The 14,212-nt window shown below is 47.5% G+C and overlaps 1 protein-coding gene across 1 annotated transcript in view; it reads left to right on the top strand.

Annotated features, from left to right (window-relative positions):
- Nucleotides 1-14,212, top strand: part of LOC112225586 — a 109,267-nt gene that overhangs the window by 82,959 nt on the left and 12,096 nt on the right. The window contains exons 3-5 of the mRNA XM_042306368.1: nt 1,774-3,273; nt 3,576-4,036; nt 11,076-11,265. Of these exons, the coding sequence (XP_042162302.1) occupies nt 1,804-3,273; nt 3,576-4,036; nt 11,076-11,265 (2,121 nt within the window). The 5' untranslated portion in view covers nt 1,774-1,803. The remainder of the gene's footprint in view (nt 1-1,773; nt 3,274-3,575; nt 4,037-11,075; nt 11,266-14,212) is intronic.

Here is a 14,212-nt window from a genome sequence, read left to right as displayed (position 1 = left end):
TATAATTGTCCTAATTGTCCTAGTATAATTGTCCTGGTGTCATATTGTCCTAATGTCATATTGTCCTAGTATAATTGTCCTAGTATAATTGTCCTAGTGTCATAATTGTCCTGGTATAATTGTCCTAGTGTCATATTGTCCTAGTGTCAATTGTCCTAGTGTCATATTGTCCTAGTGTCATATTGTCCTAGTATCATAGTGTCCTTGTGTCATATTGTCCTAGTGTCATATTGTCCTAGTGTCATATTGTCCTAGTGTCATATTGTCCTAGTGTAATTGTCCTAGTGTCATATTGTCCTAGTGTCATATTGTCCTAGTGTCATAATTGTCCTAGTGTCATATTGTCCTAGTGTCATATTGTCCTAGTGTCATATTGTCCTAGTATCATAGTGTCCTTGTCCTATTGTCCTAGTGTCATATTGTCCTAGTGTCATATTGTCCTAGTGTCATATTGTCCTAGTGTCATATTGTCCTAGTGTAATTGTCCTAGTGTCATATTGTCCTAGTGTCATATTGTCCTGGTGTCATATTGTCCTAGTGTAATTGTCCTAGTGTCATATTGTCCTAGTGTCATATTGTCCTAGTGTCATATTGTCCGAGTGTAATTGTCCTAGTGTCATATTGTGCTAGTATAATTGTCCTAGTGTCATATTGTCCTAGTGTAATTGTCCTAGTGTCATATTGTGCTAGTATAATTGTCCTAGTGTCATATTGTCCTAGTGTCATATTGTCCTAGTGTAATTGTCCTAGTGTCATATTGTCCTAGTGTAATTGTCCTAGTGTCATATTGTCCTAGTGTAATTGTCCTAGTGTCATATTGTCCTCGTGTAATTGTCCTAGTGTCATATTGTCCTAGTGTAATTGTCCTAGTGTCATATTGTCCTAGTGTAATTGTCCTAGTGTCATATTGTCCTAGTGTCATATTGTCCTAGTGTCATATTGGCCTAGTGTCATATTGTCCTTGTGTAATTGTCCTAGTGTCATATTGTCCTAGTGTAATTGTCCTGGTGTCATATTGTCCTAGTGTAATTGTCCTACTGTCATATTGTCCTAGTGTCATATTGTCCTAGTGTCATATTGTCCGAGTGTAATTGTCCTAGTGTCATATTGTGCTAGTATAATTGTCCTAGTGTCATATTGTCCTAGTGTCATATTGTCCTAGTATCATATTGTCCTAGTGTAATTGTCCTAGTGTCATATTGTCCTAGTATAATTGTCCTAGTGTCATATTGTCCTAGTGTCATATTGTCCTAGTGTAATTGTCCTAGTATAATTGTCCTATTGTCATATTTTCTTTGATGGTTGATTGTCACATGGCTAAAACCACAGTATCAACATCTCATAGAAGCTCAACCATGGAGCTAAAATCAAAATGTAATCTAAAAGAATGCTAATCTCATTCATGACATGTACTGTGTGTACTGTATGTACTGTGTGTACTGTATGTACTCTGTGTACTGTATGTACTTTATGTACAGTTTGTACTGTATGTGCTGTATATACTGAAGGTACAGTATGTACTGTATGTACTTTATGTACTGTATGGAATGGATTTGTCATTTGCAGGATTATCTCAACAACCCTCAACAAACGTGTTTGTCCTTCAAATTCAATTCCTGAAATGTTTTAGTTCTGCTAATGTATAGATGCACTGTGACAGTGTGTGTGTCTGTGTGTGTCTGTGTCTGTGTGCGTAAGCGTGTGTGCGTTTGTTTGCAGACAGTGCTCTATCTCCCAGCTCATTCCCCTGTGTTTCTCATCTCTGTCCTTTAGGGCCAGTTTCCCGGAGCCTCTCTCTGAATTATGGTGGCTCATACTGCAGCCATGCCGGACGTGAAGGCCCCTCCACCATGTGACTACCCCCCAGCGGGCTGCTCCCCCGGCCAAGGCCACGGCCTCGTGGGCTACACCTGCACCACTGGCCTCACCATGGATCTGGAGCCCTGCCTCAGCCTCACTGACTTCCCCCTGCCCCAACCCCTCTCTGGCTTCAGAGGCCACAGCGTACCCCCCTACCCGCCCTTCCCTGGCCAGTGCCCCTTCATACCACGGTCTAACAGCAGTGCATTACTCACTAACCTGGGGCTCCGGTACTGCTCCACCAACAGTGTGCAGCACCCACCCAGGGGTCCTGACTCTGGGATGGAGTTAGGGTCAGGGTCAGGCCTGGGGCTGGACCCAGGGCCCTGTTGGAACATGAACCAAGGCTGTGGAACTAGACTCTACCGCAGCATGGAGAACTTGAACTGGAGTAATTCTGTGTCTGAACCAGGCCTCTACTGTTCCCCTTATTGTGCCCCCTACAGGGGCAGTGTGGACAGTGGGTTCATCTTCCGCTGCACTGCCACCAGCCACTGGTACGATGGGCCCTCGGAGGGGACAGGGCCCCAGGGCTACGGTCCTGAGAGCCTGGCGTTCTACCCCCACCCCCGCCTGGGGAGGGGTCTGGGAGGGTTGGGGAGGAAGGAGCTGCCCCTCTTCCCCCAGTGGCTGTTCCCCGGCGCAGATGACTGGGGGGTGAACACTACCACCAATGGCAGGAAAGGGCTAAGGGAGAAGCTCCGCCTCCAAAGCGCCAGATCGGCAGCAGAACCCCTGAAGCCTCTTCGACCTCAGGTAACCCCAGGCAGTACCACTCCCATCCTGAGGGGGTGTTCAGAGAGGGACTCATCCCCCCACCAGAGGTACGTTGGGAGACCCCTGTATGTCCGGCACCTCACCAGCCCTGAGGAAATCAAGCAGGAGGTTCTGAGACGCCTTCAGCTCCGCCGGCAGAACAGCACCCCAAACCTGGCCCTCCATGCCTCCCTGGAGACCCCTCAAACCCCAGACATGGCCATGTCCTTCACCACCGAGTCCATCTCTGTCACTGGAAGTAATGCTGAGCTCATAGCCGAGCGTAAGAGGCCCCCTATGGGCCGCCTGCACATCCCTACCTTCAAGGAGTTTAAGAGGATGAGACAGAGAGAGGGAGAGAGTGGACAGACAGAGAGCAGGAGTAATGCTACTACAGTAACAACTATAGACCAACCGCCAGAGACTGGTACAGGCAGCCAGAGCCCAGGGACAGGCAGCCAGAGCCCAGGGACAGGCAGCCAGAGCCCAGGGACAGGCAGCCAGAGCCCAGGGACAGGCAGCCAGAGCCCAGGGACAGGCAGCCAGAGCCCAGGGACAGGCAGAGACTGTAAGACTCAGACAGCTCCATTGGGACGGCGAGACTCTCAGGCCTCTCAGGAGGAGGAGAGGGAGAGCGAGGAGAGGAGGGGCAGTGAAGAGAGGGAGGAGAGGGGGAGCGGGGAGAGGAGAGGCAGTGGAGAGAGAAAGGAGAGGGGGATCAGGGAGAGGAGAGGCAGTGGAGAGAGGGAGGAGAGGGGGAGCGAGGAGAGGAGGGGCAGTGAAGAAAGGGAGGAGAGGGGGATCGGGGAGAGGAGAGGCAGTGGAGAGAGGAAGGAGAGGGGGAGTAAGGAGAGGAGGGGCAGTGAAGAAAGGGAGGAGAGGGGGAGTGGGGGAGGAGGAGGGCAGTGGAGAGAGGGGGAGCGGGGAGAGGAGAGGCAGTGGAGAGAGTGAGGAGAGGGGGGAGCGAGGAGAGGAGGGGCAGTGAAGAAAGGGAGGAGAGGGGGAGCGGGGAGAGGAGAGGCAGTGGAGAGACTCCCACAGCCAGCACTTTGCACTCATCCTCTCCCATCTTCACTGGCCCTATTCCCCAGCTAAAAGCCAACATTCAGACCACAGTCTCTAACAAAGCTATATGCACAGGCCCTACTCCCCGCTCTCCCCTCCAGCCCTCCAGTAAGACCCAGGGGAAGGGGACCATGTATCATACCCAGGCCCAGGACAGAAGGCCTAATGTGGGGCTCAGTGTGCCTCGGGCCTCCCAGGTCCCCTTCCCTCCTCCACACAGGGAGAATGCAGAGGGCCCCTCCAGCTGCTGCCCAGCCCTGCTCTTGGACAGGACTGACCTCTCCAGCTATGGAGCCAAGATCTACAAGATGAAGGATGGGTTCATCGGCTCTGCCCTGGACCTCATCAAGAAGAGGTTAGTGAGCAGGTGAAGGTAAAGGTGAAGCTGAAGATGCAGGGCCTGTGGGGAGACCCATCATTCATTGGATCATCAATGGGATTCAGTCATTACAGTAATTAAGCGTTTATCTAACTGAATTTGCCTTATTGCTTTGTGGGAGCTACTGTATGTGCTTACTAAGATGAAAGCCAAAGCTAATTGAATTTCAATTGGACCTTAGCCATGTAAAGAGATCATTAACAAGAAAAGAAAACTAGAATGTTAAACACTAAATCTACCAGTTAATTCATTGCTAGTTTTCATTTAAGATGGATGCACATGCTTTTGCCAAAAAGCTTGCCTTGTAGCCCGCTTCGGCTCTTTGATGGTAAAATTGGATCCAATGGCGTGCGCTGTAGTGGTTTTCTTCAACGCTGACATTACTGTTAGTGTTGTTATTGATTTATCACAGCTTATTACGAACAGCTTTTACAGTTAACAGGATTGGCTACCAGAGGAGACCGTTGTGGCTGTGCCAGGGTCTCCCGTCTCCAGTCTGACACATCATCTCCATAGCAGACCCAACTGGGTTCAAATAGGAATTGTAATCTTTCACATACTTTGAGTGTTTGTCTTGAGCCTGCCTGGAATGCCAGATGGATAGGTTGTGCACTTTTGGGACTATTCATTGGTTCCATTGCGCCAGGGAAGTTCCAACAAGGACGGATAAAGTACTTGAAAGATTTCAAATACATTTTGAACCCAGGCCTGCTCCATAGTCTCACAGTCACAGGACAGCTGGTTGGCACTTCAGGTTGGCACTGCCACCCTCCTCCTCCCCCTCTCACTGTGGCAGCTGGTTTAGGCATACTGTTTGCTAAACAGATGAAGCCTCCAGTCTGGTGTGGTTCGGCAAATCAAGGAGAGATGTAGAGCCTGATTTGGCACCGTTCATAGTCTGACAATGTAGCATTCACACGTGCCGCCTCAAGGCCTTCCCACACTGTACATCAGATTCACTCTTTTACTATTATTACATGTCACACTGTGCAATGTTATCAAATTAAAATCTTGATATCAACCTGGCCAGATTGTACGATTTGCTTCAGTTCTGTTGTCACATTCTGCGATTGGCTTGTGAGGCTCTGTCAGCCGACGTATGCTTCGTTGATTTACATGCTGACTAGACCAGGCGTGTGCGTCCGCGTGCTCCATTGCACACATGTTGATTTTGTACATCCACACCAGACGTGATCAGGACACGCAGGTTGAAATATCAAAATGAACTCTGAACCAACTATATTAATATGGGGACAGGTCGAAACACATGAAACATTCATGGCAGTTTAGCTAGCTAGCTTGCTGTTGCTAGCTCATTTGTCCTGGGATATAAACATTGGGTTGTTATTTTACCTGAAATGCACAAGGTCCTCTACTCCAACTTTAAGGTGCCTTACCACCACCAACTGGACAGGAGTGTGGACCTCAGTTCATCTTTCAATCACCCACTTGGGTATATGGTCCTAAAAACCAATGAGGAGAAAGGAGAGGTGGGACTTGCAGCGCGTCAAGTGTCAGAAATAGAACCAAGTTCTATTTTAGTGCCTAGCTACGCTCGTTGACGCACACCAGCAGTTTGGATGAAATGATTGAATAACATGTATGTGTACATTTATTTTGCAGCGCGAGCAGTGTGGTCAGCATGTTAGGTTACGTCATCTACAGCGGTGTATTTGATCTGCGCATGTGCTAGCACTAGCAGCGCAAGCCTTCCTCTGTGCTTATGTACGAGTGAAGTGAGTTCGGAAAAACTGAAAGTTTACATCTTAATAAGTTTCACGTACAAACTGTATATGTTTGAAATCAGAATCAAATCGGCTTCCAAACCTGGTTGTTGTGGTAGAACGTTTATTTGGATTTGCGATTTTGGGCATTTATCAAAATCCCCAAAAGTTGCCTGATTTCAGATGTGTAAACAATATTATTTGGGAAATCGTTCTTCTTGCCAAGCATGTAAACTCTTAAATCAAACTATTATATTAATCTGACTATTCACATTATTCATATTATTGTATGCATACTCAGAGCTAGCTGTGTTCCTATTGGTCAGTCACCAGGATCAGCTCGTGACACCAGACACAATACATGATTAAAGCTAATTTCTGACACTGCCAGAACTTTCTCAGAGCCTACGACCGCACATAGTGGTACATAATCAGCAGACCTAGAGCCTGTCACATAGAACGAGCCAAGATATCAGAAAATCGTTTACGACCTAAGAATTTGCCCACGACGTGGACATTTTGTCTGGGATGGCTAAAATGGTACAATCTATGTGGGCCTTTAGACACGGTGACGATTTTCTCTGAGACATGTCTGTAGTAGTCTCTTATGGTGTATAACAGGCTCAGGACAAGGTGTAGTATAGTAGAGAAGAGTTAAAGGATTGTAAGTTTCAGTGGTGACCATGAGAGGAATGGATAGCCTTGTATTCTTCTTTTTCTGTGTCATAAATGGCTCCCTCCCTGACAGTCAGTCAGGCTGCTCCACTGTGCCTACTTCTGTCACCCATAGATATCACTGTATCTGTCACCTCTCACCCATATATATCACTGTGTCTGTCACCTCTCACCCATATATATCACTGTGTCTGTCACCTCTCACCCATATATATCACTGTCTGTCACCTCTCACCCATATATATCACTGTGTCTGTCACCTCTCACCCATATATATCACTGTGTCTGTCACCTCTCACCCATCGATATCACTGTGTCTGTCACCTCTCACCCACAGATATCACTGTGTCTGTCACCTCTCACCCATATATATCACTGTGTCTGTCACCTCTCACCCACAGATATCACTGTGTCTGTCACCTCTCACCCACCGATATCACTGTGTCTGTCACCTCTTACCCATAGATATCACTGTGTCTGTCACCTCTCACCCACAGATATCACTGTGTCTGTCACCTCTCAACCATATATATCACTGTCTGTCACCTCTCCCCCACAGATATCACTGTGTCTGTCACCTCTCACCCACCGATATCACTGTGTCTGTCACCTCTCATCCACCGATATCACTGTGTCTGTCACCTCTTACCCATAGATATCACTGTGTCTGTCACCTCTTACCCATATATATCACTGTGTCTGTCACCTCTTACCCATATATATCACTGTGTCTGTCACCTCTCATCCACCGATATCACTGTGTCTGTCACCTCTTACCCATAGATATCACTGTGTCTGTCACCTCTTACCCATAGATATCACTGTGTCTGTCATCTCTCACCCACAGATATCACTGTGTCTGTCACCTCTCACTCATAAATATCACTGTTTCTGTCACCTCTGTCTGCAGAGTCAGACAGTGCTAGGGGTGATGATGGATCAAACAAGACTGTAGACTTAGCTGCATGATAGCACAGACGATATACTGCAGGTGGTAGTTTCGCCAGACAGGAAAACTGTGTGACACACTTTCAAAAATGACACTCCTCACACGTCGGACATGGGACCTGAGGACAGAGGACAGGTGCCAGGGGACAGAGGACATGAGAGGGGACAGAAGACAGGGAACAGAGGACAGGGAACAAGGGACAGGGAACGGGGGACAGAGTACAGGGGACAGAGGACAGGAGAGGGGACAGAAGACAGGGAACAGAGGACAGGGAATGAAGGACAGGGAACGAAGGACAGGGAACGGGGGACAAAGTACAGGGAACAGAAGACAGGGAACAGAGGACAGGGAACGGGGTCAGGGAACAGAGGACAGGGAACAGAGTACAGAGTACAGAGGACAGGGAACAGAGGACAGGGGACAGAGGACAGGGAGGGAACAGAGGACAGGAGAGGGAACAGAGGACAGGAGAGGGAACAGAGGACAGGGAACGGGGACAGAGTAGGGAACGGGGGACAGAGTACAGGGGACAGGGAACGGCGGACAGAGTACAGGGGACAGAGGACAGGAACGGGGGACAGAGTACAGGGGACAGGGAACGGGGGACAGAGGACAGGGAACAGAGGACAGGGAACGGGGGACTGAGTACAGGGAACAGAAGACAGGGAACAGAAGACAGGGAACAGAGGACAGGGAACAGAGGACAGGGAACAGAGGACAGGGAACAGAGGACAGGAGAGGGAACAGAACAGGAGAGGGAACAGAGGACAGGAGAGGGAACAGAGGACAGGAGAGGGAACAGAGGACAGAGTAGGGAATGGGGGACAGAGTACAGGTGACAGAGGACAGGGAACGGGGGACAGAGGACAGGTGACAGAGGGATGTTTAATAGTTTCTCATCCCCATGCTGCTTATGAATGGCTAGAATCTATGAGGTAGCTATTCCCAAGGGGTTTAATACATGCATGTAGGATATTTTGTTCTAATATACAGTATGTTCATACAATATATTCTTTTTTATATTTTTATATTCTACAATACAATATATTCTTTAATTTGACCTTTAATAGCATCAAGTTGGTCATTAAAAATGGGTAATTTTCTAATGCTATGCATGCACTCCAAGGATCTAGTTTTAACCAGTCTCAGTCTCTCTTGACTCCACTAAACAAGTCTTTGTGTTAGCGCTCCTCAGTGTCCCATACAGGCTTGCAATCATGATGGCTATCGAACTGTGGCTAGTCTGATGGCTTTTTCACCAGGCAATTACAATGCTATCCCCATGTGTTATACTGTAGTATAGACCTGATGGGATGGTGGAGCAGGGATCTATTAACGGGAAGCTCTGGAACAGTGCTCTTGGGTGTGCTTAAGCTCTGGGCTCTCTCTTTCCTAATGACAAATACACACGTTATGGTTTTAATGTCCTATTTTCCCCTAACAGGGACATTAATATTTAAACATGAATAGAGAGATTGATTAGGCCTACTAATATATTTAGAATATACAGTATATATGATGGCTATACAGTGCATTCGGAATTATTCAGACCCCTTGACTTTTCCACATTTTGTTACTTTACAGCCTTATTCTAAAATAGATCACATTTTTCCTCTCACAATACCACATAATGACAAAGCAAAAACAGTTTTTTAGAAATGTTTGCAAATGTATTAAAAAAAAATGCTTAAATATCAAATTTACATAAGTATTCAGACCCTTTACTCAGAACATTGTTGAAGCACCTTTGACAGCGATCACAGCCTCGAGTCCTCTTGGGTATGACGCTACAATCTTGGCACACCTGTATTTGCGAAGTTTCTTCCTTGTTCTCTGCAGATCCACTCAAGCTCTGTCAAGTTGGATGGGGAGCATTGCTATACAGCTATTTTCAGGTCTCTCCAGAAATGTTAGATCGGGTTCAAGTCCGGGCTCTGGCAGGGCTACTCAAATTCAGAGACTTGTCCCGAAGCCACTCTTGCATTGTCTTGGCTGTGTCCTTGCACTGTATGGCGACTATATACTAATTTCAATGTCACATTGTACCGCAGGCAGGGACATGTGATATACACAGTCTGTAGGCTAATAAATTAAGTTCCAGGGTATTATCCCAAATGCATCACACAGGTAATATCTGTAAGGACAGATTTTAATGACTTTATTCCAACTGGAAGGAAACGCCGACAGCAGCGTCTGTTTTATTGCCTCATCTAAGATGCATCGCAAATGGCTCCCTACGCGTTCCCTACATAGTGCAGTACTTTTAACCAGAGTCCTATGGGCCTTGATATAAAGTAGTGCACTATATAGGAAATAAGGTGCCATTTGGGATGCAAACCTAAAGAAGGAGCATATTCATTATTCCGTGTAGCCCCTGGCACCTGCACCATCTGAAGACTCGGGGGCAGTTATTTTTTGTTGCTTTGTTCCATTTTAAAGACTTCAGAACTACTAGTGAGTGTTGCTAATGGGTAGGGCAATTGGTGTGTGTGTGGGTGTGTGTGTGTACTCATGCATGCATGTGTGTGTGTGCGTGCGTGCGTGTGTGTGTGTGTGTGTGCGGGGCTCAGTTGGTAGAACATGGCACTTGATTCCCACGGGGGACCAGTATGAAAAAATGTAAGAAAATGTATGCACTCACTACAGTAAGTCGCTCTCGATAAGAGCGTTTTCTAAATGACTAAATGGCAGCATCCTGCCCTATGGTTCATGTGTTGTGGGGCGAGGGAGGGAGGCAGCATCCTGCCCTGTGGTCCATGTGTTGTGGGGCGAGGGAGGGCATCCTGCCCTGTGGTCCATGTGTTGTGGGGCATCCTGCCCTGTGGTCCATGTGTTGTGGGGCGAGGGAGGGAGGCAGCATCATGCCCTGGGTTCAGGTGTTGTGAGGCGAGGGAGGGAGGCAGCATCCTGCCCTGTGGTCCATGTGTTGAGGGGCGAGGGAGGGAGGCAGCATCCTGCCCTGTGGTCCATGTGTTGTGGGGCCATCCTGCCCTGTGGTCCATGTGTTGGGGGCGAGGGAGGGAGGCAGCATCATGCCCTGTGGTTCAGGTGTTGTGAGGCGAGGGAGGGAGGCAGCATCCTGCCCTGTGGTTCATGTGTTGAGGGGCGAGGGAGGGAGGCAGCATCCTGCCCTGTGGTCCATGTGGTGTGGAGCGAGGGAGGCAGCATCCTGCCCTGTGGTCCATGTGTTGTGGGGCGAGGGAGGGAGGCAGCATCCTGCCCTGTGGTCCATCATCTGTTCCAGGAGTTCAGGTGTTAATGGGAATTGATGCGTCTCATTACCCAGCCCCTGAGTCCCTCTGCCGGGGAGAGAGAGGAGAAGAGAATGGGGTAAGTCCCTGGAGTGGTGAAGGGGGACAGTGGGAAGGGAGGAGGAGGAAGGGAGGATGAAACTGAATGATATGAATGGTTGGAGGAGAGAAGTGCCAGGAATCATAATTCCATCCTCTCCTGTTCTGTCTTCTCCAACACCTCACGTCATTCCCCCTCTCTCTCTACCCCTTTCTCTCTCTCTCTCTCTCTCCTTCTCTCTCGCTCTCTCTGTCCCTTTCTTTCTCTCCCTCCCTTTGTCTTTCTCTCTCTCTCTCTCTCCCTCCTTTTACCTCTCTCTACTCTCTCTCTCTCTCTCCCTTACCCCCCTCCCTCTCCCTCATCCCTCTGTCTCCAGCTGCAGTGCAGAGATTGCAGCGGCAGAGGCCCCCATCAGGCTGTCAGGTGACCAGGACGACAGCGCTAACATCGCTCCCCCACCAGATTTTCAATCCTCCACCGTCTCCATGACAACCACAACGGCCTGTGGAGAGGAGGCTTGCGACAAGCCTGCAGCAGGAGGAGGAGAAGAACTAACTGCAGAATGCGTAAGCAGAATCTCTCTCCTCTCTCTCTCTCTCTCTCTCTTTCTCTCTACTCTCTACTTCACCACATCATTATTCATTTTCATTGACCTTTTCTCTCTATCTGTCTCTCACTCAATATACTGGAGACAGTGGTGGGCTGTGGCACGCACACAGACAGGGGTATGTGAGGATGGTTAGGGCAGAACAGAGCAGAACAGAACAGAGGGACTGCGTTTCCAGGCAGGCAGCAGGCAGGAGGCTGCAGACACACACACAGAGCCAGACAGACATCTGTGATGAGCCCCTGACAACCGCAGGCAGGCATGCAGCTACACCCGCAGCCTCAGCGTCTTCCTCCCAGCTCAGCTCTGCGTCTGCCTGGGAACAGGACTCAGCAGAGAGGGAGGATTAAAGAGCAGGTTCATGGTGGTAACTGACGGGGCTTCTTCATCTCATCTGTGTGCTGTTCTGCTTGGCTGGCTCGGCTGTCTGTCCTCCTGTCCTCTCTGTGTGAAACGCAGCTACCCAGCTGCTAGCCGTCTGTCGGTAGCTGTCGTTGCATTGTGTTCATTTGTGCAATAATCCAACCAACACGTCTCTGCCTCTGCTGGGGTTGAGGTTACAGCATCAAGCATCACGTATCGACAACCAGGGTAGTTGGGTTTATGGCTGGCAGTCCGTCATGTATTTTGTATGAGGAAGGATGCTATAGGTGAGAACGAACGCTGACATCATATATTCCACCACTGCTTTTTGTTCATAGCTCAGTCATTGTTGCTGTTGCATGCACCGGCTTATTTAATGCATGGAGAATGGCAGTGTGTTTTTCCAGTCATGGCCAACGGCAATTTATTAATACCCGCATCCAACCGCGTCATTAATTATTCTGTGTGATACCTGAGCTCTAGCTACGTGTCATATTTCCCACCTGTGTCTCATTGGATATGAAAACATACCCCAATGCTCTTTGTTTTCAGCCACAGTCATGTTGTTTATCATGCGTAGGTCTGCAGCTATGTGTTGTTTATCAAGCTGATGCTAGGAACCAGAGTCTAGACGTTAGCAGTTTGGGGGCCGATTGATGATGACCTGTCAATTAATGAGCTGCTGTCATTCAGCTATGTCGATCACTAATGATGCTGAATGAGCGTCTGTAGAGAGGTGAGGGGTCAGGGGGTCACCCTGTCAGTCTGATGACCTTTCACCTGATCTTTAGTTCCATGATGAGGCCCACCATGATGTATGCAGGAATCATTTGACTTACACCAATGCAATCCATGCAATCCACCTAGCATTGGTGCCATTGTTTTCAGGCTATAATAGACTCATAATGTTGTCTCTAGTATTTGGGGTATTTTCTAAAAACTCAAAGGCTTCTCTAGCATTCCCATTCCATTCCAATACTTCCCTGGCATTCCCATTCCATTCCATTCCAATGCTTCCCTAGCATTCCCATTCCATTCCAATGCTTCCCTAGCATTCCCATTCCATTCCAATGCTTCTCTAGCATTCCCATTCCATTCCAATACTTCCTTGGCATTCCCATTCCATTCCAATGCTTCCCTAGCATTCCCATTCCATTCCAATGCTTCCCTAGCATTCCCATTCCATTCCAATGCTTCTCTAGCATTCCCATTCCATTCCAATACTTCCTTGGCATTCCCATTCCATTCCAATGCTTCCCTAGCATTCCCATTCCATTCCAATGCTTCCCTAGCATTCCCATTCCATTCCAAGGCTTCCCTAGCATTCCCATTCCATTATAAGGCTTCCCTAGCATTCCTATTCCATCCCAAGGCGTCCCAAGTCATTCCGTGAAGGAAACAGACACAGATATGTGCCATTGGTCTGTCTGAGTACATACAACATTGACAGCCTCTCAGAGTCAAGGGTATCATATAGAGGTCGACCGATTAATTGGCATGGCCTGGCCGATTAATTAGGGCCGATTTAAAGTTTTCATAACAATCGGTCATCTGCCTTTTTGGACGACGATTATGGCTGATTACATTGCAATCCACGAGGAGACAGCGTGGCAGGCTGACCACCTGTTACACGAGTGCAGCATCAAAAGGACCTTGTGGCTGCAAGGAGCCAAGGTAAGTTGCTAGCTGGCATTAAACTTATCTTATAAAAAACAATCAATCTTCACATAGTCACTTGTTAACTACACATGGTTGATGATATTACTAGTTTAACTAGCGTGTCCTGCGTTGCATATGATAAAAGCGGTGCCTGTTATTTTATCATCGAATCACAGCCTACTTCAACTTCGCCAAACGGGTGATGATTTAACAAAAGCACATTTGTGAAATAAGCACAATTGTTGCACCAATGTACCTAACCATAAACATCAATGCCTTCCTTAAAGTCAATACACATAAATATATTTTATAAACCTGCATATTTAGTTAAAATAAATGCATGTTAGCAGGCAGTATTAACTAGGATAATTGTGTCACTTCTCTTGCGTTCAGAGCAAACAGAGTCAGGGTATATGCAGCAGTTTGGGCCGCCTGGTTCATTGCGAACTGTGTGAAGACCATTTCTTCCAAACAAAGACCGCAATTAATTTGCCAGAATTTTACATAATTATGACATAACATTGAAGGTTGTGCAATGTAACAGTAATATTTAGACTTATGGATGCCACCGTTCGATAAAATACAGAACAGTTCCGTATTTCACTGAAAGAATAAACGTTTTGTTTTCGAAATGATAGTTTCCGGATTTGACCATATTAATGACCAAAGGCTCGTATTTCTGTGTGTTTATTATAATTAAGTCTATGATTTTATATTTGATAGAGCAGTCTGACTGAGCGGTGGTAGGCAGCAGCAGGCTCGTAAGCATTCATTTAAACAGCACTTTACTGCGTTTGCCAGCAGCTCTTAGCAAAGCTTTGAAGCACAGTGCTGTTTATCACTATCAACTATCAACTCCCGAGATTAGGCTGGCAATACTATAG

Source organism: Oncorhynchus tshawytscha, linkage group LG26, assembly GCF_018296145.1.
Source record: "Oncorhynchus tshawytscha isolate Ot180627B linkage group LG26, Otsh_v2.0, whole genome shotgun sequence".
Lineage (NCBI taxonomy): Eukaryota > Metazoa > Chordata > Actinopteri > Salmoniformes > Salmonidae > Oncorhynchus > Oncorhynchus tshawytscha.
This window is presented reverse-complemented; position numbering and strand designations above follow the sequence as displayed.